This window comes from Corvus cornix, chromosome 2, assembly GCF_000738735.6.
Source record: "Corvus cornix cornix isolate S_Up_H32 chromosome 2, ASM73873v5, whole genome shotgun sequence".
NCBI lineage: Eukaryota > Metazoa > Chordata > Aves > Passeriformes > Corvidae > Corvus > Corvus cornix.
The window spans coordinates 84,008,538-84,033,725 of record NC_046333.1 but is presented as its reverse complement, the minus strand read 5'-3'; the positions used below and the strand labels follow the sequence as shown (position 1 = coordinate 84,033,725).

General features: G+C 39.4%; 1 protein-coding gene across 1 annotated transcript in view; it reads left to right on the top strand.

The window, feature by feature from the left end:
- LOC109143860 (protein cordon-bleu-like) overlaps window positions 1-24,863 on the top strand; it is a gene marked incomplete at its 5' end in the record, with an annotated part of 29,156 nt that extends 4,293 nt beyond the window's left edge. The window contains 5 exons of the mRNA XM_019282576.3: window positions 11,726-11,829; window positions 13,074-15,091; window positions 15,708-15,827; window positions 18,102-18,353; window positions 23,553-24,863. Coding sequence (XP_019138121.2) covers window positions 11,726-11,829; window positions 13,074-15,091; window positions 15,708-15,827; window positions 18,102-18,353; window positions 23,553-23,570 — 2,512 coding nt within the window. The remainder of the gene's footprint in view (window positions 1-11,725; window positions 11,830-13,073; window positions 15,092-15,707; window positions 15,828-18,101; window positions 18,354-23,552) is intronic.
- Window positions 24,864-25,188: the final 325 nt, after the last annotated feature.

Sequence of the window (25,188 nt, the reverse complement as noted above, 5' to 3'; positions counted from 1 at the left end):
TCAAGCCACCAAAAGCCAGGTGGAAAAGGACTGTATGCAGTGACCTTTGGAGATTGGTTTGGAAATGTTTGCATGCATATATATATATATGTATGTTTATATATCTGTTCACCTAATGCTAACCTCCACTGGTGTTGTACTTTGGGCTGGCGGTTTTTTCAGCATATTTCCTTTTTTTCCCCCTTCTTTTTTTTAGCATAAACAAACATTTTTCTGCAGTTTTTGCAAGAAAATACGAGAACCTGGAATTTACCTAGAAACTGCCTTCAAGCACAAATGACTCTGACACTGTTTGTTTGCCAAAACTCACATAGTTGGTGGCAGGGCTGCAAAGGGAACCCAAAATTTATAGGACTTTGCAAATACAAACTGGCCAAATAGGAAGCTGTGCCTCCAGCAAGGAGGGTGGCCTGGTAATACTGACAGGGATCCGCTCTGTGTGATGCTGCAGAGTCATGGGACAGGGGCCAGAAATTCCTCTGAATTCTCAGTTGACATGAAGTCTGTGCTTTCTGGTCTCTCTCCATTCAGCTGCTAATCTGTAGCCCCTTCATAAAAGTGTGTATCATGACCTAGTTATTTCCATCCACACATTTCTGAGTGTGAACTTCATCTTGGATCATGCAGTGGGTGATAACTTAGGGATAAATTGGACCAAAGTCAGTATTTAACCTACTGGAATGATCTTGGGGTTTTTCTTTATCCATCAGTATCAATGGGGACAAGGTCAAGCCTCCCTTAGATACTTGCTCCACAACACATTTTTCTTGTGATTTTTTCTTTTGCAGTGTCTTAGGTCCTGATGCAGTTTCTATTGGAAGGATTAGATAGGCTGCTATCGTAACTGCAATTAACATTCCAGACCTGATCCAAAAAAGCAACCCATTAATTTCAGTAGGCTTAGATTGGTCCTTTTGAGTTAAATAGGCTGTCCCAACTTTCCTCAAAATGCGGGATCTAAAGTGGTTTGAAAAACACACATGTACATTTGGTGGGGAAGGAAGAAGTTAGCATTTTGTTGACCAAAGACATCAAAGCAAAGCCCTGTAATAACAATACTAATCAGCTACCATTTGGGGGGAACTTCTTCTGGTTTTCAAATCAAATAAAAGACTGACCACAGGTCACTGTGATGCACTTCCTCTTGAAAGGCAGTATTCCCTCCATCTTTCACTTCAGCCAAAGATATATATTATGTCCATGGCATTCAGATTTACCTTTGCCACACACACAAAATTTTTCTTAGTTGAAAAGAGTGCACAGAGAAGAGACAGCAGGATGTGTCATAAACTGTCCAGCAGGACTGCTGTCCAGGCGTCTTGCTGAGCCAAAGGAGTGCAAGCTGGAAGGATAGTGTGATGCACTGCCCATTGCAGTCAGGGAGGTGCTGAGAGGCCAGTGCTGTAGTGTCCTGTCATGGGCCCCCAGTTCAAGAGAGAGACTGGAAAACTGGAGAGGGTCCAGAGGAGAGCCACTGAGGGAGCTGGGACACTGGAGCATGCAAGGTATGAGGGGGATGGGAGGCAGCTGGATTGTTCACCTTGGGAAAGCAACGTTGGTAAGGAGGGACCTGGTTGCAGTCTTTCCCTAACAAAAGGAGGACTAGGAGGTTTCTCAGGCATACACTGTGAAAGGACAAGAAGCAATTGTCACCAGCTGCTCTAAAGGAAATAAAAATTAAATATGAGGAAAATCCTCAAAATGGGAATGGCTAAGCAGTGGAAGAGGCCTCCCAGAGAAGTCAAGGAATCTCCATGTCTGGAGATTCTCAGAACTCAGCCAGGCAAAACGTTGGGCAGCCTGTTCTGGCTTTGAAATTAGCCCTGCTTGGAGCAGGAGGTTGGGCTAGGCTTCCTACTTGCTTTTTTTCTGTGATTTTATCATGCTAAATATTCTCTATTTAGCTAATATATCTATAATTTTAAAAATGTGTTTGGGACTGAAATAGGAGACAGTTGTTGTTGTTTGGGGAATGCAGTTACTTTTCATAAATACTATTTATTTTTTAGGTTCTGGGACAGCAAAATTGCTCCAGATCAGCTTAAGGATATACAAAACACTTAACATTTGTGATGTATTTTAATCTTGTGTCAACAGCCACTTACATTGACACTATAGTGTTGCTGGGAGCAATATCTTTTAAAATTTTATGCTCTGAATGTTCCAGTAATATTTGAAGGTAAATCCAGTTCCACTCCTAACATATCTTTGTAAACAAAACAGCTTTGAAAACTGTGCTACCCTAAATCCTTTTGAGGTCAAGCTGCTAACTTTTTAAAAGCCACTTCCTAAGTGTTTAGAAAAGGGAAAAAAAGTAGGTTTTTAAAACTATTTGCATGAAATTCTTGTTTTAATCAGATATAAATAAATTCTTAGTACAGTTTTGAGTACAGGCAAATTTGGAGAACTTCAATTTTCATTTTCACTGTCAGAACAACTGCCACCCTGCTAGTAAAATGTGTTGGGAACTCAGAAATTTTACATAGTTCTTTGATGAATGGACTATTTCAGGACCAAACCAGCCTCTTAAATTCCCAGACAAGTCCAAATGCACTTCATGTGAACAACCAATACCAAGCTATACAGAGTTTTAAGTACATTTCATAAGCTACAAAATTTAAAGGAAAATTTTACACAAAGTTTACTCATTCCTTTCTATCTTCTACTTGGTACACTAGTGATCTAAACTCAATTCTAAAAGGAAGGTAAGAGCAAAGAAATTGGAAGAACATGCTGCTACTGTAAAGTAGTAGGGGTTAGCAGCAGTGAGACTGAGTTCTCCTTGAATCTGAGCTCCACTGAAGCCAGAAATTTTATTTAGTGACTAATTTGGCTAAGGCTTGGGAAAAAAAGGTTAATAAGAATAATGGAAACATTTAGGTTGTCATTTTGAATTGTAAAACTGACTAAAAATTGGGCTTTTCACCCAGTGAAATAACTAATTCCTAGGAATTAATAATGCACTGTACTAAAATAATTTTCTACTCTGTGGATTGTGAAAACTACCCTTAAAGTGGAAGCAAATTATATTTGGAGTGTGAAGGGCTGTGAAAAAAGTCCAGGCAGTATTTTGCCCATTCATTGTGGAGAACTGCGAAGAAGAGCAGAATCAAGTCCACAGTTCTTACCTAGGTTTGCTCCAAAGGGTTAGCCTGTGCTCCAGATCAAGAATATTTTTCCATGTTGCTTCCTTTAATTAGTTGTATGTTTAGTTTTAAATTAATTTTTCTTAGCATTTCTGGAGTTGTTTTCTGGATGTCCTGGGTGGTCTCTGTGTGGCTGTAATGCCTGATAGCATTAGAATATCACAGCAGGGTCTTCATCTGCTGCTGAAGTCAAGGAAACTTGTGAGCGTTTAAGGGTACAGTCTCTGACATGGGATATGTTTGTCAGCACATTGCAGGGTAAGAGCATGGCCAGGTCAGAAATTACACCAACCACAGGCTTTGCACAAACAAATATGAGAGCACAGCAGAGCTCAAATCTCCTTCAGCTCCCAGAGCACAGAAACAGAAATTTCTAAAAGAAGGTACATGTATTCCTGGGTTTCCAAGCTCAGGTCTTTCCTCCATGGTTTTGTTTTCCTGTACATGGGAGCAACTTGCAAATGCACTCTTTTTTGTTTGGTTTGGTTTGGGGATTCTTGTTCGAGCAATCATAATCTAAATACACATACTACTTAGCAATTAGAATATCAAAACAAATACCAAAACACTCTAGTTCTACTCTTAGCTCTGCCTTTAACCTGTTAAACCATCTTGGTCTCTCCTCCTGTGAGATCCCCTTCTGCCACTGACTGGTTTTTTACAGTAAAAACCATAACACAGCTATCATATCTCACAATACATTTGTACAGTGCCTGGTGGAGCAAAATCCAGACCTCAGCTGGAGGTGCCAGGGGCTAAACCCATATAAATAATTGACTACATGCAACGTTCGGCTGTGAATGTTTTAATATTAACTGCTGAGTCTGAACATTGTACTACATAGTTCTCTTTATTCATATCCTTTCTTACAGTTGATGTCTTTGTATTATGTATCTGTTCACCAAATTTTAATATATAGTGTTAAATGAGTAACAAGAAAACCACAGAGAAGCTGAAATGTTGCTTATGTAGCAGTAAGTGCATCTCATGATCTCACAGTGTTGCAACCCTGTCCTCCCATACCCCCTCTTTTCCCATCCCTTGTGTGGTGTCATCACGCAAGCTCCTAGGGGCAGGGATCAGACAGTTTTATACGCCTGTACAACATTGTGCACACCTACTGTCTGGAGCTTTACAAATAATTACACATTAAAAATTATGTTAATATTATTAGGGATGCTAGGTCATGTGCTCGAAGTTAGGTAACTTCAATATTAAGGCTCTGTGTGTAATCTTAGATTCCCCCCTTTTAACCTCAGCTCCCCCCTTTTGTACAGTATGATAACGTCTTCGGTTAAAGTGATGGAACTCAATTTTATTTTCTTTCTAAGTTTCAGAGCTCAATTAATAAAACAGACATACCAATGTTCACTCAGTTCAAATTCTCATCTGGAGACTTAATTTCCTTTGGCTCTTTTTATCTTACTCATTGCAGTAGTATTCACGTGCCATGCAGACTTTCGTTCATTTCTCTGCACAGTGCTCATGTGATATGAAGAGGTGGCATTTTCCTGTTTTAGGGAAGGAGAGCTGATGGGCAGAGTCAAGGCAGAGTAGTGAACAGTTAGAGCATGAAGGACCACCTTTTTTTCAGAGGACTGAGCATTAAATAGAATTTCATGTATCAGAATGCAGCTCTCCTTTTCCTCCAAGCTCTGTTCTTGGAAGAAATTTAAACATTTTGGTTGGAATAAAATAATAGTACGATTATGGGCATGTTATAAAGTGGACTGTCACCTCACAGAGGTGTGTAGTTTCTCAAATTTACAAGCAACTGAAATCAGTGTTTTAAAGGGGGTCACTCTTAAGAGTGGTTCTGCTGGCCTGTCTCGGACAAGGAAAAACACTTTAAAATACCGGACTTTTTTTCTAAATTCTGAAAAGATTTTAAATTTATTGATATGTTTAAGAAATAAAAGTATCTTAAAATGTGAAGGGAACTTTGTAGTTATAAAGATAGAAATGAATACAGGCTTGTGTGAGGAGAAAAGACAAAATACCTTCTAAATGTCTGAAAGGGATTTTCCCCTCCCTTGAGTGTCTGCTTCAGTAGCCATGAGAGAGGAATATTTTTTCACGTACAGCTAGCAGAGGACGTAGGGTGGGGGTGGGGGAACCTTCCAGAGATCAGTTCATGCTGTGGGTCTGGCCAGAGATAATCCCATTTCCTCCCTTTCTCTTGGAAGAATTTGTTACCTTTGGCTCTGGTCAGGGTAGCTGAAGCTACTGGGAGGACAGTCCTCTTAGTTACCAACCTGAGAGATACTTGCTGTTTGCTACTAAACTCTTCAGGTTTTGAGAAGTTAGTTTAAAACAAAAGCTTGAAACGATAGGGGTGGGTGAACCTGTTCTGCTTAATTTTCAGTCCATTCAAATTCAAATGTTACAGGGTTTTGTATTCCACTTAGGAAGGACAGGACAGAAGGAGAAGTCAGCAGCTGGAGAGAATTCAGCATGGGAGCTGGTCAGAGGAAATAAAAATAGTGAATGGCAGAAGGCAGGAAGGAAAGAGAAAAACTGCAGTGAAAAATAGCAGTGTGTGTATATATTATATATACCTCTGTGCAAAAAACACGTTATGTATAATTACTTATCACTTTTAACTGTCTCTGAGAAACAGGAGAAAGTTCAGTTCTGTTATTTCTCTATAGGATAGGTTTTATTTTAACTGGGTAGGCATGTTTTACTTTTTTGAAAACAGTTTCAAGGGGTAGGAAGGTAGAGAAAGGGTTAAAGTGACAGGGAGAACCTCAGGGATGAAAAATTATTTAATTAAGACCCAGATGTCTGACAGATTTGCAAGCCTCTGCTTCTTAAATAGTTTTCCTTCCTTATCTCTGGCTTTCCGTTTCCCCTTGTTCCAGAAAACTCTTTAAATTTGGATACTTTTGTGCACTTTTTTGCTGGCAGATCTTCATGAAGGAAAGATATTGTGGATTTTATGGTTAAGTAATGGATACTCACAGTCGTTTTAGGGCAAGAATACTGATTAGCCTTTCTGTTAAACTCACCCACTGGAAAAATACTGTATGCTTTGGAGCTGTAGAGTATTTTAAATATTAGAGAGCAGCTTGGGTTGCTGAAGGCCTGATACTGGTTTCCAGGAGAGAAAGGCTCTGGTCCTTTTCTGTTTCTATTTTTCCATGTAAATCAAGAGAAGTTATTTAACTGTGCTATCTTTTAACTTGCAATGTTACATTGCACAGGTAATGTGGCTGTATTAAGGTCTAAATCATGCTAGTCCACTTTCCTGCCTATTTCTGGCAGTGCTGTCTGCCTGCGGGCTTTCCTGTTGAGAAGCTGTTGCCAGAGGAGGGGGAGTGGGGGCATGCATCCAGCTGTATAGCAACTACAAGCTGCTGCTTATGCAGCAGGACCCTGGCACTGACATATGTCGGGGCACTCTGGAAGCTAAAATCACCCTGGTATGTAACAAGCTTAGAGATTTCTAGCATTAAAACACAAAATGATACTATACAAAAGCATATTCGTTTGCTTTCTGTTTAGATTCCTGACCAGTAACCATGGAGGAAAATTGTAAAAGGACCATAAACCCAGCTGCTGTTGAAAAATTGCTTTGTTTTCCTCCTTGCCTCTATTTGCAAGTTCTTGTTGTTAATTGGGTGGCAGTATATCTGAAGCTACTACTGGACCTGTGTATTACAGGACTGAAAAATCGTTAAATTCAATATCTGATGACTTTTATTCAGCACAGATATAAATGCAGCATAAAGACCTTTGTTTGATGTAGTCCCACAGACCTAGAAACAGAACACAAAGTAAAAATGGAATGGAAATGATGCCTGTACCTTGCTCTCAAAAATAGGTGCAGCCTTTTCTTACTGCCTATCTAAGAACATAAAAAAGATGGTTATCTGGTATTCAACAGAATACGACCATGTGCTTTTTCCCTTTCCTAGTTGCCAGCCACTTTCAGAACTCATGCTTCTAATACAAGTGATGACTTTGCTATCTAACTATATTGGTTGCTCAGTCTACAACTTTTGAATTTTAACAGGCTTTGGTTAAAAATTCATTCTCAAGTTCACAGGAGGCAGTAGAAATGGAAAATATCACCGGTCAGGTCATGGCTTAGGTGACTAGAAAGTCCAGCATTTACACTAGCTGCTCTCCTGCTGCAGTTATATTACTTCCTTGAAAAGAAATGAAAAAAAAGTTACCTAGCCTAAGAAATGGAAAGAACAGAAAAATGGTCTCTAAGATTGTAGAAACCATTGGTTACTCCAGAAAACAGTTACCTCCACTTTTGAAGAGTACTTCACCGCATCGCTCACAAAAATGAATATATAAACACCCTGAGTTTACTTAGTGCCGTGTTTCTGGCCTGATTGAGTAGCAAGTTGTTTTCAAAAAGCTTCTTTTAGCCATAGCCATAGCATTTAGCCATTTAACTTTTTAGCCATACTTTCTACGACTTAAAATCCTTCAGTATCAGTCTCTTCTTTAACACCCACCTTGCTATATACACAAGGTAGAAGCATTTCTCTTTGCAGCATTTGTGTGTGAGGTGAATATCATGGATTCATTTTAAAGAGGACAAATTTGAATACATAAAGATGGGTTAATGTAATTCCCCAGTACCAGACTGGGACAACTGGGACAACTGTTAGAGCTGGGAGGGGAGCCTGAATCCTTCAAAGCCCAGTCCTTGGAACTGGAGTAATCATGTCAGTTTTCCATGTTGGTCAGTCCCTCTTAGCTGCCCAAGGCACATGAGAGAAGCTGAATGCTCTCACTGTGCCTCACAGTTGTCACTACATCCCTGCGTGTCCTTCTGCACCAGAACTCCTAAGAAGTGCTCAGAGGGACTTGGGTCAGTTTTATCATTTATGGACCCGTGGGTAAAGCTGCTCTGACTATAACAAAATGGCAGCTTCTCTCATTGAAAATCCCTTGTCTTACCACTAGTTTGGGTTTCTTTTAATGCAGTGTTTCCAGCGAGTTTTATCAGAGACATTTCTCTCTTTCTTAGAATGTAAACCTTCTCATAAATGTATGTCTCCCATGGCACTAATTTGGTAAAATGCTGCTGTAAGTTTCATTTTGTCTCCAACTGCGCAAATGACTGCCAAGGAGTAATTTAGGCGTTGTAGCCTGAGCTCAGTGGAACATTAAATGCTGTAGTTTAGTAGTCACTTTGCTTCGTTCTGTGCTCTTGCACAAATCTCTGCTAATCTACATAAGTAATATGTGTGCAGGCTTCCAGGAACTGTGCACATTTGCCATTTTGGGCTTGGGCTAAATGCTCACCAGAGCTGTATTTTTAGCACCTCATGTTTTAACCAGGAAGGCAGCGTAAAGGTTATCAGGTTCTTCCCTAAGTCAAAAAAAAAAAAAAAAAAAAAAAGGCATGTATGAGAAAATACCACTGGTAATGTTTATCCAGAATGTAAAACATGGTATCAGAATAAGCCATATTTTTCTTGGCTTCTGGCCAGAACAGCTGTCAACAAAAGAAAAGTGTATGGGCTTAGAAGGTAAGAAGACTATGGAAAAAAAAATTTGAGGCCCTTTCGTTTTCCTTTTCCTGTGAGAAAGAGTCTTCTTAGATATATTTTTAAGTCATGTGAGCTACTGGAAACTACCAGACCTTCACCTCACAAAACACATAGCCCGTTCTAAATTCCCAGTGGTAAGAATTTTAAGAAAGGCCTTTATGATTAATCTATACCTTCTGGCTTGCTTTTGTAGGTGAGTTTGGAGATGCATTGAACAGTAGCTCTTTCAGAGATTTAGAAATGCAAAAGAAAAGATCTGCTTTTTCTGAAGCTCCCTCTGTAGCAGCAAATAAGAATCCTTTCATTTGCACTGCATTGTTCTCTTTCCTTCAGAAGAATTTTGTGAATTGGATAATATTATCCCAGTTGTCTAAGTAAGGAGATTGAAGCAAAGATTGAGAGGCAAATTATGTATAGTCGCTGCATAAGTGCACAGGGGATAATGAAAGAGACCACTGCTGACTGTTGTGCCCAGCAAGGAGAGGATAATTTTGCTATGAGGAGTCATTGAAAGATTCCCACTGATAGACGTGAGAAAAGAACGGTTCAGTGCAGTGCAGTGGACCTACACTCTGTGTTTGAAGCCCAGGAATGCTTGTTCCCATCCCAAATATGTTTTTCTAGATAAATTTCCCATACAATTCTCAACCCTATTATTTCCTGTCGAAATTCCAGCACAGACAACCTTAGTAGTACAGATTTTGGTTATATTGTAGAACAGTCCGGCACTAGACAGCACAATAAAATCAGGTACCAAAAAGGTGGTGAGCTGTCATCGCCTCCATGAAATTAGGTCTTGTGAGTTTACAAATTTTCCTTTCAAGGCTTTGGAAACAACTTATCCACAATAGGTCAGAGTCTCAGTGTCACTTACTTGCCTCCATCTGTGTACAACTATTCTGAAGGACCAGCTTTGTAAGGAAGAAAGTGCTATTTGCTTTCCATGATGCATAGACCTGTTGCTTAGCTGGTGCACAGTTTGAATGATTCTCCTATTCAAAATGCTCTCTCTGAGTTTGCAAATAAATTGTTTTAAAATGCACTCAGAGGAGAGTGTTTTTTAATAATTTTATGAAACTTTCCACTGCAAGAACAATATGAAATTCAATTAGTTCATTCTTTCTGACATCTTCACATTGAGGGTTTTGTTTGCCAGTCTTCTCTCCCAATTTAAATGTTGCAGTAAGCGTAAATCTTTTTGTCAGATGGCTCAGATGAGTAATCTCATTGATGTGTGTGTGTGTGTGTGTGTGTGTGTGTGTGTGTGTACCTCAGGGTACAGAGGGACTGCAGTCCTACAGCGCCAGGTGCCTGCACTGGAGACTGTAACTGATTTGCACCACCATCCTCATAATCCATCAGGGGGGAAATTCAGTTCACCATGAATCTTGCAGTGTGGATGTTGAGCCTGAGCATCATTAGGTCACATTGGCTTGTAGGCGTGTTCAGGGCCTGTCAAAGCTCAGGTCAGTGGCAGGTATTGGAAAAAATTTTATTCCAGTCACAGAGCACCCTGTCTCTTCCTCTGTATTTAAAAACAACCCGTTCTGATTTCTGTCTTAGATTCCAGTTTAGGAAACCTCTTAGTCATATATCAAGCCTTGTTGTCTTGAATTAATCCCATCTGTGTATTCAGATACACAAGAACGTGTGTATGGCAGTTTTGGAAGGCTTCCTTGGCGGTGTACTTTTTTGTTTTCATCGATACCACATACATGAACTCAGCTTTGTAAGTGCAAGGCAGTTTAGGTAAAAGTAGAAGGATCAGGCTGCAGAACTACTACGAAAAACATAAAGGAGAGTTGAATGCTAAATAAATAATGCACTAAAATAAAATAAAATACCTGATGCTTCAACAAGTGCTTTCAGTTGCTCCTGGTATGAGCAAGAGGGAAATCAAACAATAAAATAGCAAAAAATGAAGCTACATTGCTGGACACAATTTAAATCAATGTCAGGAGATGTCCCTGAATTTTTATTCAGATTGCTATCTTAAAGGGGAGAATAAAAATGGCGTTTTCCAGGTAATTTTTTGTGAAATAACAAAAAGATCTGTCATCTGTTATTGTATCTATGAGATTAAGGGTATGATCTTGAAAAGGGCAAATCTGCTTCACCCAGCCAGTGATAGTTGTAAGTGTGGCTAGAATGGAAAGCTACTTTTTCAACAGGCTAATCACAGGGGCGGAACTTAGATACAGTGTCATAGACCACAACATCTTAAATTCGGGTGAGGTAACTGAAAGAAATAAATTGTCCAATGTGAAATTCTCATTTCAATGATTTAGATAAAAATGTTTTGATCAAGATTTTTCTCTCTAAGAAAAAGGAGGACTGTTTTGTACAAGGTTGCCATACAGGTTGTTTTTCAGTTTTTTTAAGTTTTAGTAATTTTTGTTAGGATTTTAGTTTGTTTCATTTTCTTCTTCTTTTCTTCTTTTAATAGGCCAAAGCAACGCTTGGCAGTCATTCTGATTTCAGACTTGTCTTAGGTCATTGTACAGCTTCATCAGTTTTCTGCCAAAATCAGGTCCCTAGATATGTTTCATTAGAAACTGCTCTCATTCCCTCCCACACCTCTAGATGCAGAGTGATTGTCTAACAGTACTTTGACTGTATTTATTTTTCATTATCATGCAATTTTTATTTAATTAAGGTGCATATGTATTGTTACAGTGCATGCACAGGATGGTTAGTGGTCTGCCTTAAAATTGTATGGATATGCAAAACCTTTGTCCTGGCATATGCTGTGTTTCTGCAGTCCAGCTGAAGTGTGTACTTCACACTGAAGCCAGACCATTTCTTTGCAGGCTTTATTAATCTTAATCTTTTGATTGCCAGCACACTGAGTATGCTCAGGCACCACCAAGATCCTTCCTAGATGTGGATGTGTCAGTGTGGTGGTGTGTATCTCTAAGGCTACACATTTTTCATGCTTTGGAGAATGGGTTTCAGAACCCCAGTGGAAGCAAAGGGGCTGAAATTGTAGTGTGTTTCAGAGCAGCAGTGCAAAGTGAAAGAAAGGGGACAGACCCAGTGATTTTCTCCTCTTTCCTTTAGCAGGCAAGATGAAGCAATGGCTTTGGCTAAGCATGAGAATGAAGATCCATTCATTGCAGCACAGCTCCAGCAGACTTTGGCTGACCTTGATGAAGATTTAGAAGGTGGGAAAGCGTGTGTTACCTCTGAAGTACAAAAGACAGAGACACAGCCAGTAGATGCAGAATCAAACCGTACTCTTGAGACCACCTGTATGTTTCTCACTAAGATCACTGGGGACAGCTCATGGTAGAATGTGGTCCCCCCAAAGTGGCTCCTTTGCTTCAGGAGCAGACACCCTTTATAGGCTCACACTGAATATTTTTCAAACTGCATATCAGACTGTCATTATATTTCAGTGTCTTTTACCAAAAACAGATAACAGCACTCAATGGACATATTTTATAGGCCAAATTTAGTATAATTTCATTGACTTCAGTGACGTTAAATCAGTTGTGAATTTAGCTCTGTGTTTAATGAAGAATCTCTCTGGTTTTATTTTATCATAATGAAGTGGAAAAGGATGGAACATTTTTGTATCCAGTGCCTCCTCTGTGTTAAAAGGCATATTTAAAAGTTAAAAATGGGAAAACATGAAAGAGTGGGAAGAGATAAAATGCCATATTGTGTTCCTCTTTTTCCTACTGTGAATTAAAAATACTTCTCTATTATTGGTTTGTCAACAAGTGACATTGAATACTTTTTTTTTTACTTCCCATCTTCATTTTAATACTTCTGCAGTGGACTTGAGTCTGATTTGATTTCTTGTGAGTTCTCAGACACAGCCATTCCTTAGCTTCTGTGTTGTAACCTTTGATTTATACCAGCAAATTTGAGAGGATATATAGCCCTGTTGCACAATGAGGCTTCTGGAGTCACTGGTAATAAAGGGTGAGAAGAATGGAGAAAAAATAAAAGTACTGTTTCTTTGTTTGCTTGCTCAAGGAAATCCTTCAGCTGGGCTGTTATTACTAACCAGGTCTGGGAAACATAATTTGGAGCTGCTTGCTGTTTCTCAGAAATATTTCTCCTTTGGAGTCATGTGGTGAAATGTTTATCACTGAGATAAGTTAGTCAAAGATAAGGTATGAACAATAGATGAAATCCTGCTTTCAGCTGCATTTGTGTGTTTCCCACTGGCTGAAGCAGGAGGACTGCAGGAATATTTTGCCGATCCTAATCAGCAACCAGACAATAAGAAGGACTGAGAAATCTCCTTTTTTTTGTAATAAAGGCATTAAAAAATGCCTGTTACTTTTAGTGTAACTAAAATGGCTGGTTTGCTTATGCTTGTACTGGCTGTTTGTGTAATTTATAGTCATGTTGCCTAAATACTGCCTATATGTAACATTGTATGTGTATTTTGCAGCAGTGGATGGTGTCAGTAACTCTGACTCCAACTACACCAGTGAAGCCTTGAACCTACATATAAGAAAAGTTGAGGCCACCCAAGATGTTTCCATTTCTGTTCCAGTAACAATCATAGATGATGCTCCAGAAGTTAGCACCTCTAACTCAGATGAAAATCAAGAGGTGGAGATTAGGATTTCACAGAATATCTCAGATGACTCTGTTAATGCAAGAAACTTCACAAATAAAAACAACAATGCAGGTTCCTTTGATAAGGGACACACAGATGGTGGAGCTGTATGCAAGGACCTAATATATCAGCAACCATCTGAAAATGAATTCAGTCACTTGCCTGTGGAACAGAGGAGAGATATGTTTGAATCTCTCACATCCTCCTTTGAAAAAAGAAGTGAAAAGAACTTAAGACTGGAACTCTCTCCTAAACACGGTGTGAAGTCTGAGGAATGTAAATCTAAGCTGAGTCCGTCTCACTCTAAGGCCACGACTGAAATCAGTACAGCAAAAGAGAAGCTAAATCCATTTAATGAATGTAGTAGCAGGGAAAGATCTCTGAAAAAAAGTAAATCAGAATTAGAAATCAAATGGCCACCAGCAAAAAAAATGGAAGTAGAAGAAGTCCCATCAACACCCACATGGTGTCATCGTGCCCAGAATTCAGGATCAAGCTATGAACCTAAAATGGGTTTGACAACCTTTAAAGTTGTCCCTCCCAAACCTGAAGTAAGACATTTTGATAGAGGAGTTTCACTCTCCACTGGTGCCATTAAGATAGATGAATTAGGCAATCTTATAGGCCCAAATACCAGTGTCAGTAAGCAAGTACAAGGCTCTTCTTCTGCTGAAAGTGAGGAAATTCATATTGGGAAGGTGAAGGCATTCTGGAGGTCAAGTTCTATGGAAAAGCAAAGTGATGACCCCGCTGAGCATTTTCCTAAAAAGTCAGCAGTCACCACAAACTCTAAGCCCTTTACTATAAAACACGAACACAAACCTGTCTGTCTTGCAGCTCCAAAACCTGCAGCACAACAAACTGTTACTGCCCAGGTAGCTGAAAGACAATCTGAGAATGAAAGGACCAAACCAGCTCTTTCAGTTACACAGTCTCAGGTAACACCATTAGCAGCCCCAACCATTAGTAAGGACAAGCTGGAACTCCCATTTGTAAAGCCACACAGGAGAACTTCAAGTCAGTATGTTGCCTCTGCCATTGCAAGACATATCAGTGCAACTACCTTTAAATCTGACACTATGGAATATCATGAGAAAGATGAAAACAAGCAAGGGGCAGGAGAGATTAAGAATGAAGCAGAAGTTTCACCAAAAAGATGTATTATTGTGGCCAAATATAGCCCTGTGGAAACAGAATCAGCAGAAACAAGAGAAACACTTTCAAGTATTTTTGCTTCCAGTCAGAAAGCATCCCACAGATTTACACCAGGTGATAATTCTGGCATGGAAAACAAAGTAGTTAATATCAGGGCACCAAATCAAGCAACTCCTTTGAGTTTCTATAAAAAGAATGCCAGTGTCGCACTTACTAAATCCTCTTCAAAGGATAACAACAGTGCAGAAGATGATCATGGTTTAAACAGCAAACAAAGTATAGCAGAGAAAAAGACACGTCTTGTGTTTGACCAGAAATGTGAGACTTTGACCCACACTAATTCAGCCTCATCCCTCAAGTCTCCTGATCTCCAAGGAGTCCCATCCTCTTCCAGCTCATCTTTGCGAGTCACTAAATGGCGTCCTTCTAATGGTGTACAAGTTAGTTCACTGAAAGCTTCACCTGAACTAAATGGTGCAGCAGCAAATGCGGAGTCAGAGCAGGAGGAGAAACCTGATGATTCAGATATTAATACTGTCAGTGAACTGGATGTTAACGTGCAGACCAATATCTTCGGACCAAAGAAGAAGTTCAAGCCTGTCGTCCAAAAGCCAGTTCCAAAAGACACATCTTTGCACAGTGCCCTAATGGAAGCCATTCAAACAGGAGGGGGAAAGGAGAAACTCAGAAAGGTAAAGGGGAAACTTTTTCTAACCTGTTCAAATTGTAGAGCCCTGTATTCATTCTGTCAGACACCAGAGGTTTGGTAACTTGTTCAGTTGCTGGTGAGCTGGAGAACACAAGGTATTTGAAAAAATTTATAATGGCAAAATTCAGACCAAGCTGCTGCTTATTCTGAACATTCCGTATATTATGCAACATTATGGCTACTGCACTAGCTGGAAGAGGCAGAGGGTGCACAGACACAGGTAAAGGAGAGGTAATGGAGGTTAGTCTAAGAGCCAAACCTTCATTTCAGTGTGTTGTGTAAAAAGAGGAACACGCAGTATGGAGAAAACTTGTAAATACCGGCAGTGAAAGAAAATTGCATTTTGTATCACTAGGGGATAATAGTATGCCACTTACTTCATGCTCAGGGGATATGGACTGCATCTCTAAGTACAGCATTACTATCTGCACATACCCTCACTGTTCAGTGTGAATGAGGTTTTACAAGCAGGCCCCAAAAAAGACGAACTGATTAGTCTTCATAGTTTGCATTCTGGTACAAGTGCCAAAAAGTGTTTCCAAGTTATCTCTAAGTAAATATCTAATAACAACGTGAGGTTTATTCGCTTTTTATTCTAGGTTTCAAACAGTGCACTAAATGGCAATCACAGGAAACCCTCATATGCTGACCCAGAGAATGAGCGTTCAGCCCTACTAGCAGCAATTAGAGGCCACAGTGGCACCTCAAAGCTAAAAAAGGTAAGAAATCAAGATGGTAAGTGATCTTTGAAGTTGTCTGATCCTACTGGATGTTTTGAATAAACCCAAATATCCCACAAACGAAACGCTGTGCTGTGAAGAGAGAAGCTGAGGGAAGTAACCATATGACAGAAGACCAGATCTGACTTAGGCAGAGAGCATAGCAGGTTCAGTCCTATTCTCTGCCATAAAAATTTCTAAACTTTTAGCTTAGAAAGAAGCACATAGAAATCCAAACCAATTACAGGGAGTTTACATCGAAGATATCAAATGTTAATCATTTTCACTTTTAAGTGGGGTCTTTCTGTAGAATGGTTTTGGTTGGAAAGTACTTTAGCATTATCTAGTTCCAACCCCTCTGCCTTGGGCAGGGACAGCTCCCATTAGACCAGGTTGCTCACAGCCCCATCCAACCAGGCCTTGAACACCAACAGGGATGGGGCGTCCACAGCTTCTCAGCACAGAGAAGCTATACTTTAGGAGTTTGCAGTTAGATTAATATATTTGCATTACCTACCATACATATCCAATCCCAGCTTCCTGAATACGCACTAGGGGTTATTCATACATCCTGGTTATCTGCTAACATGGTGCAAGTTGTATGCGAGTAATCAATGTTGATGTTTCTTCAACATTCACCACTGCAGGATGATTCCTTCTCTCTGAAAGATTTATCTAATCATTAAAGTATCTCTTATTCCTAATAGCCAAAACCTGCATTGTTCTAGCCTTAGTTTTCACTCATTTGACTAATCCAGCCAAAGATGTGTCCTTGGCAAGGAGGTTCCCGTTTCCCTCGTGCAATGACTCAGTTCATTAGCACATATCCAGATAGCTGGCATTAGATAGAAAAATTCTTGTGTTAGGGAATTACTTCACCCCTCAAATATCCTACTGCCCTTGCTGCAGGTAGGGCACAGCTTCCTCTGAGCCTGTGAGCAGGATGTGCTAAGCAGAAACAATCTTTACATGTACTTAACTGCATTCTGCATTCATTAGGAATAAATAGCAATTTGTGTAAAAGAGGCTCTAACAATGAAGTCATCACAGAGACTTTTTGGAATACTTTCCTCTGGCAGAGAAGTTTATGCCATGATTTTAAAGGAAGTTGCCTAGAAACCATATGCTTTTTCATTCTGTGTCACCTGTGCTAGTTAAATCAGTTTGTGTGTACAGAGCCCAATACAGATGTGCTGTGATGAAAGAACTGTCCCTTTCATGTTGTCTCAAATGTTCACCTTTTATCTATCATGACATGATGCTCATATATACTGTGTGTATATATATATATATATATATATATATATAGGGAAAGAATATAATACAGGAGCTCTCTGTGGATTGTTTGATGGGAGATGAATAGTTTAATTTTTCACCACAGAAGCTCTGTGCCTCAGTTTGTCTGAGAAATTAATTATAATGTGTCTGCTTGGAAACCTCCTATTTGGCCCATAATACTGAATTTCCTAATAATTGCTGAATCATTGTAATTACTAACAATTCATCATGATTATAACTAGTGATGGTATTAATGGCAAAAGTATCTCTTGACATAGTTGATGGAAAAGCTGGCTTAATCTGAAAGGCTGTCTTCTTCTCCTGCATGTATTTAAAGTAGGATGAGTTTCCAAGCTGGTAATTGGTGCAGAAATTTTAGTTTCAGAAATTCCACAGAAACACACTTGGAAGAATAATCAATTGATTTTGTTCTCAATGCTTTCACATAGTTCTCTCTGGTCTTTTTTTTTTTTTTTTCCCCTTACCTATGGCTGGAAACTTTAGGTTTAATGGCTTTTTTTTCAGTGAAGCTATGTCTGAGAGCTCAGATCTGGAAGAGCTTCCCTGTCATCTGAGATTATTTCTGTGCAGCCCAGACTGCAAAATGTAATCATATTCCTGGGTGGCTACTGCAGACTTAATATATCTTCCTGATTCCAAAACCCTTGTGGTTGTTTCCAAATTAATACCAAGTCCAACTTTCTCTCTTACCTTACATGCCAAGAAGAGTTACAGGATGCTGAAGCTCACAGTAAATAAAGATTGAGTTTCTGAGACAGACTTAATGCCAAGTCCTCGATGCTGGTAATCAGCCCAGCTGAGTGATGTGAGTGAGTAGTAACAGATGTTCAATCCCATGAGCAACCAAAAGTTTTATGTGTTTTACATCGTCCAAGAAAAGTGAAATCGGCATACTGAAAGTGCATCAAATGTCAAATAATTACAGCTTAGCCATGCTTGATATTAACCACCTTCTTTCAATTGCATGATGAGCAGATCTCCTCATTGGCCTCTGAAGAGCTTCAGCGTTTTAGGGATGCAGAACTGTCCTTGCAGAAGGCAGAAGACCTTCAGGAAGAGCAGCTGTATATCCCACCTGCCCCTGCCCAGCCACCACCACCACCTCCCATTCAGCTGTCAGCAGCAGCTCCTAAATCCTCTGCCACAGCTACAGGTAACCCAGCAGAGGCAAGGCAAGCCCTAATGGAGGCCATTCGCTCTGGTGCTGGAGCAGCAAAGTTAAGAAAGGTAAATGTACTTTTATGTTTTACTGGGATGACACGACTTATGCCTGCTGTGTTTTCAGAGCCATTTTTAAGCTGTTCTAGGCACACATTTCTTCCTTCCATCAGAAGAAGCTACATGCACTATTTCCTCTAACTGAATCAAAGATCAGGAATAGATTTGAAACCTTTGAACAGCTAATGAAACACACCTGTGTGACTATGCAACCATGTGAACAGACAATGCTTTTTATTAAAGAGACCATCAAGAGCATGACTATAATTTCAGAAAGCATTTTCATGACCTTTTCGTTCTCTGTTACCCAAGATAATACTAGATGTCCTTTAGACAAGGTGAGCCTAAGAAAGATCAGATATGAGACCCTGAAGCGGATTTATAAATAAATATTCTCTCCTAATTTCAGTATTGTGTCCTAGACCTTGATTCCCAACACTTAAACCTTGGTCACATGTGCTGAGAGCTGTCAGTAAAACTGTGAGGTCAATTTAATGTCTGCCTGAACTTCATTAATTGAATGATGTGTGTTTCACTTTTCTGGTTAGATGTGAATCGGTCAGCTCCCAGATGGCAAAATGCTCAGTTGTCTGTGTGTGATTTTTGGAGTAACTTCACTTATCTCTTTGATCAAAGTTTGTTGTTCCTAATCTCAAGTTACACTGTATTTCTTGGTAAAGAGAAGCAGATCAATTGTCCTTAGTGGAGGCATCCCAATTATACTGCAGTATCCAAGAATAGATTTTGATCCAAGGACTTAAGGGAATGTAGAAAAGCAGATGTAGTTTTCCTAACGCATGATTTAGCTGATGCCAACCGTGTGTAAATAGACTTTAACCTTGCTCACTTGTCCTCTTTTAAATTTTAAAATGCACTCAAATTTTAACATTCAAAAATTGTCAAAAAAATCTGGTTTCTGATGAACCAGAAATTCCACAGAATCATACAAATGGCACATACAAATCAGTGTTTCATGGAAATTTACATCAACATGTTCTGATTACATGAGGAATCTGGGTGTGCAGTTAATTTTTCATGTGAAAAATTACGTCTGTGTAATGCATACGATGAGTTCACACTTGGTTTGCTCAGCTTGGACAAGGCTGAGGAGCAACCTCATCGCAGTCAGTGCCTTCCTTGAGGAGGGCAGCTGAGGGACGGGCATGGTTTCCTTTCTGTGGCAGCCAGCAATAGATCCCAAGGGAATGGAATGCAGCTGTGTCAGGGGAAGTTCATATGACTTTCCTGTTCAGTAGGAAAAAGTTCTTCACCCAGAGGGTGGTTGTGCACTGGAACAGCTCCCCAGGGAAGTGGTCACAGCACCAAGCCTGACAGAGTTCAAGGAGCAGCTGGACAATGCTCTTAGTCATATGGTTTAGTTTTAGGCAGTCCTGGGAGGAGCAGGGAATTGGACTCAGTGATCTTTATGGGTCCCTTCCAATCTGAGAAATTCTATGATTCTAAGACTACAAATTATGAAGAAGTCAGGCCTTTATTTCCCCACTTCACCAGTTGACAGAAAAAATGGGACTTGGACATTCAAGGGTACTTCATGCAGTTGTTTTCTAGATACTTCAGATTTCTTATTCTTCCAACTGCATTGCTCTGAGGGGATCCATAGCACTACTCATGAAAACAAGTCTTTATCATATCTTTGGGGGATTTATTTCAAAACACTTGGATAACCAGTGCAGGTCATGAAAGTACACCAGATATACTGATGTATTCTGCTAAATACTATGCCTGTCTTGTCTCATTTCCAAGACAGAGTAATTTTAGCTAGTTTCGACGTTGGAACAGCAGAAGAGTACATCTCATTATATAGGTCTCTTATGAAAATACAAGAGAGCAGTGTTTTGTCCAAGACAGAGTATGATTTTCTTATTACTCTGCTGTCCTTCCAGATATTGGATATGCAAGCTAGTCTTGTATACGCCAAAGTCATCATGACACTTTGACATCTGAGATCTCATGTCCTTGATAACTGATTAAAGTAAAAATGTTGTCAGATTTCTGAAAAGACTTTCTATCCAGTCTGTTTTAATATCTCTTCTAGTTTTCTGCATTATATTGAGAGCCAAATTCTGATTCTTCCCTGCAGTTAGACAAGTTGTGGCAGCAAAAGTTGAATCCACAGAGGAGAGAGTACATGATAGCTGAATATCAGGGTTTTCTTCCTTTACTCGTGTCTAAGGAACACTTAAGTTTTTTGTAGGCCGTGTCTGACAGGTTGCTTTATGCCAAGGCTGATGCAAACTTTTTTCTTTGTTTTGCCTCCTCTGTCAAAGTTCTATGATGTTGTGATTTGGAGATGTGAGCACAGGGCTGGTTTTGGCTTTGCTTTCTGGAAGATTTTGGTTGCAGCAAACTAGACAGCGGAGTAGGTAGTTCAGTTCAGTAATGGCATCTGTTTCTCTTCCATTGTCTTCTCAAAGTCTTCTGGGACAAGGGCTTCTGACAGCAAAGTCATTTTTTTAGCTGATATTGTAGAGAACTGGGAAAAATCTGTGTTGCTGACAACAGAGCATTTATTTAGCTAATATTTTAGAAAACTGGGAAGAATCTGTGTTGCACAGTTATGTGTGACTCGATGCTTATTTATGTGGGGTTAGTTGCAATGGAAGTAGATCAAACGGAGCTGTCAGGGGAAGCAAATGTAAAAAGCAACCAATTGCCTAGATAAGGAGCATCCCAACAAACATTTGAGCTCAAGTAATATCTGTGAAAAGGCAACTCCTCCACTCCTCCGCTGATTACACAGCTGTTTGCTAAAGTCATGAACTTTAAGGTTAAAAGATTCACTGTGCAGGAAGTGAGGAGAGAAGTTGCTGCAGGCTGACCTTGCCTAGCTGAGAGTCAGGGTCTGCACAGCACAGTCTCTAATTGGGTCAGCCAAAACAAACCAGAGCAGAAATAGATGCTTCAGGGAAATGCCAAGTATAGGTAAGATAGTATATGCACAGCTCTCCTGACTCTTCCTTAATCCATTTTTTCGAGTACTGTGCCTGTTTTAGGAAATAAATCTCTCTTTGTGTTGAAGAAATGGCTTCTGTTTTATTGCACACTGTTGCTGTTCACAGACTCCTGAAGAAAAATCCTTGCAGGTGCTAAGCCCAGTTGAGCCTGCTCAACTGTGGTGTCAAGTAAAGCCACCAGCCATGATGGCGGCCCTGGTGCCTTTGGTGGTTTCTTGTCTCGAGAAATGAACATATCTCACTAGCGAGGAGGCTGCGTCCCAGCCATGGGGCCTGCTGCATGGGCAAAGGAGAATCAGTTGATTTAGGAAGTTCATCTGAGACCAAATTTTGGCTAATTCTGGTGGGCAAGACTCAGGCCATAGAGCTGTACCATTTGACGTTCTGATTTTAGAAGTGAACTAGTGTTTTTCTTAAATTGTGTCAAAGTGTCATATAGTTAAGATCTATATGTCCAGTTTTTAACTTCCTATTTGCCATCTCAGAAAATGCAAAATAACATAGCTAGATTTCTGAAATTCTGTATATCAATGCTTGAGTATTTTTGTGTTTGTGTAACTTGCCTTGGGATTTACCATGATTATCTGTGAAAAAAACCGTAACTACACATGCAAATAACCTGTTAGATGTCTAGCTGTAGGTATAGTTGCAGCACAAGTCCATGCAGGATTAAAAATCTTACTCAACAAAGAGAAGCTATAACAGTTGCTTTAGCTTATACACCATCCACTCACTTTAGGTAGAGTTGTACCCAGGGATTTGGTAGAAATATTGCAGCGGAAGGTGTCTGCACATGGTGGAGAAAACAAGTTATATCTCTAAAGAACAGGCTGTTGCTCTTAGTAAAATCATTGTTTTAGACCACTTTTAAATGGTATGTGTAAGGGAGATTCTGCAGATTCCGTGTATTTTCCAATAAAGATTGGAGTTGCACTGAAGTAGCCTTTTCTGTTTGTTCACTGAGGTTTTAAAAATGAATTTGGCTCCATCACAGTTCACACAAGCATTCATGGCGATGTTTGGCGTCCGTGTTAGGTCACGTCAGCTCTTGATATGTGCAGTGTATCATTCTGTTGTCAATCAAAGGAGCCAGATAAGGTAATTACTGCACCAACTGCAATGAGTCCCTGGTGTTCTGTGGAATAATTTGGAGTTGGTTGTCAACAAGTAACGCATCGATCGGAATTATGGCCTGTTGAGTGTCTTCTAGGAAGCATGGCCTAGTTCCATACCTTTAGGTCAAGCAGTGGACTATTCTTCTCACATAAACAGAGAAGCATAATTGTGAATGAGCAAATACAGTTTGTTATCATCAGTATCTGTGGGTCAATGACAGAAATTACAGACTCAAAGCCACAGCTGATGCAGGCTTTGGTATGCTGGAAACAGGGCAGGAGGCCCCATGATAAGGTTGGCCAAGCTTGATATACAGGTTATAATGAGCCTATAAAGTGATTCCAGTTCCCATGCAGAGTGAGAGGCAGGCATTTGCATGCTGTTACTCTGTTTGAATTGGAAGATAAAACTTAATTTGAACTCTTCACCTTGCTAATAATTAATACCATGACCTATTTTTTTCTCAAGAATAAAGGCCAAAATGGAAAATTTAGACTTGATTAAATGGATTATTCCTGTTTAGCTTTTGCAGTGACCTTAATGTATATCTCTCTGATAGAACCAAAGCTCAGTAACTTTGAATTTGGAAGGGCACCTTAGCATATGTATTTAAAATTAAGCATATGTTTAGATGACCTGAGGACTGGGAAGGAGGATAAGCATTTGCTTAAATGTTTTCCTGAATCAAAGCCATTGGGAGTTTCCTTCATCCAATCAGGAAGCAAAGTACTCATCGATTGATTTTTATGGCCAGTGACAGCTAACCAATACAGAACAGATTTTGACTGTCAGATGTTGCATACTTCCAGCCTGGGCTTCTGTTCATTCCACAAAATGAAGGAATATCTCAGAAAAATGCATCACCTATGCTCCAGAAACAACACAATTGCGACCATACTTCCTTAGGACTTTTAGGTGGGTTTTTAGGGAAGGACAGCACTTTTCATTAGACCAAGTGATATAGCTAGAAAAAAAGCAGATAAGCTTAAATAGTCTCAAGGAGCAGATGAACAGACCAAACTTGAAGTCGGCCCCATGGGAGAATGTTTGGTTAACAATGTCAGCAGTTGGAGGTTTAAAAATATCTTGAATGATCATGTGCTTTTCTTTGTTACAGGTCCCTCTGCTCGTTTGAACAATGTAAAAAGAATAGGTAACTGGAAAATCTAACCCCATATGCACCCATAATCATCATTCAGAGTCTGAAGTGGCAAAAAACATCAAGAAGTTTAGTTTATTCTCTTGACTACAAGCCAAAATAAGTTGTAGTTAATTTTCTGTGTGTTCCTGCATAATGGTTCTAAGGGGAAAATATGTTGCTCTGCTGTAAAGCTTCTGTGCCAAGGAATTGTGTTTTGCCTCTGAATATTTAAGGTTGCCAATAAACTATTCTTGTTGGCAGATTAATAAGAATATAAACACTGTGCAGTCCTGTGTTAATACTTAATTGTGTTTATGGGCAAAATTAAAAACTTTGCTAGCTATCTGAAAAGTAATACTCATTTCAAGCTGTTAAAAGTATGTAAGTATTTCAAACTATTTACTTGCTTCTTTTTTGATTTCAAAAAGGGCTGTAAGTGATTTGGGTGAAACCAGAATAAAGGTCTATAAAAAACAATCACAAGAAAAAAGTTATGATACCTAAGTTGTCATATGCTGGGGTCATCAGTTTTTAAAATTAAATGAACTTTGCGTCTCTGCTGGAGCTCTGAGAAAGCAGGCAATCAATAATGAATGTGAGACAGTGTCTATTGAAAAGTTACTTATGGGATATGACGTATAGAATGCTAATGTGCAGAGATATGCTGAACCCTGGTAACATTCATGGCACTTCAAAAATATTGAGCCACCTTAAAGGATCTCTATTTGCAACAGACTGTGAAGGTTATAAACAAGAGTCAGAATATGGAGGTCCAAGATGCAGAATTCGTTCTGCATTGCAAAATGAAGTGAAGCTGCTTTCTATCAGTATCCAGGACTTTTGTGGTCTGTTGTTCAGGTCATGCATAAGTTGGCCCTTGGTTTCTAATTCGTATGGCTGTTGTATGTTGTCTCACAAGTATTTATAGCAGCATCTTTTTCAAATGCTAACTACTTTGGTAGTTGTTGTTGTACATATTTTGAAAATATTTCGTTAAATTGATTAACTTAAAAAGGACAAATGAAAATGCTTTTTCACGTTTCCTATATTGTAGTGAAACTGAAGAAGAGGAAGTTTGTACATTTACATTTTTATAATCACAGACTAGAGTGGTGGCAGATTCCTTTTTCTTTTTTTTTTTTTTTTAGCTGGAATTTAAAATGTATAGCTATGGACTGTTGAAGCACGAGACTATTTAGCCATCTGCATTTAATGTGACTATATATTATATATTGTAAAATACTGATGTCTGTTAGTGCCACGAATAAAAACAAAATCAAAACCTGACATGACTTTAAAGGCTCTTTTTTTGCCAGATATTTTCTATTTACTCAGAGAAATTAGAGCTAGAGATAGACTTAAGCAAACCAGTATTCTGTGCTCAGTATCTCAAGTCTAACGTAAAATACCTCAAGCCAGGAAAGTGCTCACAGCTAACAGTTTAGAAATGCAGTAGAAATCACCAGCTGGGATCGATATGTGAGTTATATACATTTCAACAATAATGGAGTACTGATAATGTTCCATTTCCTCATTAGGGGAGCTTATGTATTCTGAATTAAGGTGCTCTGTCGCACCCTAGGATAAATAAGATCACCTTTTTTGATTGTGA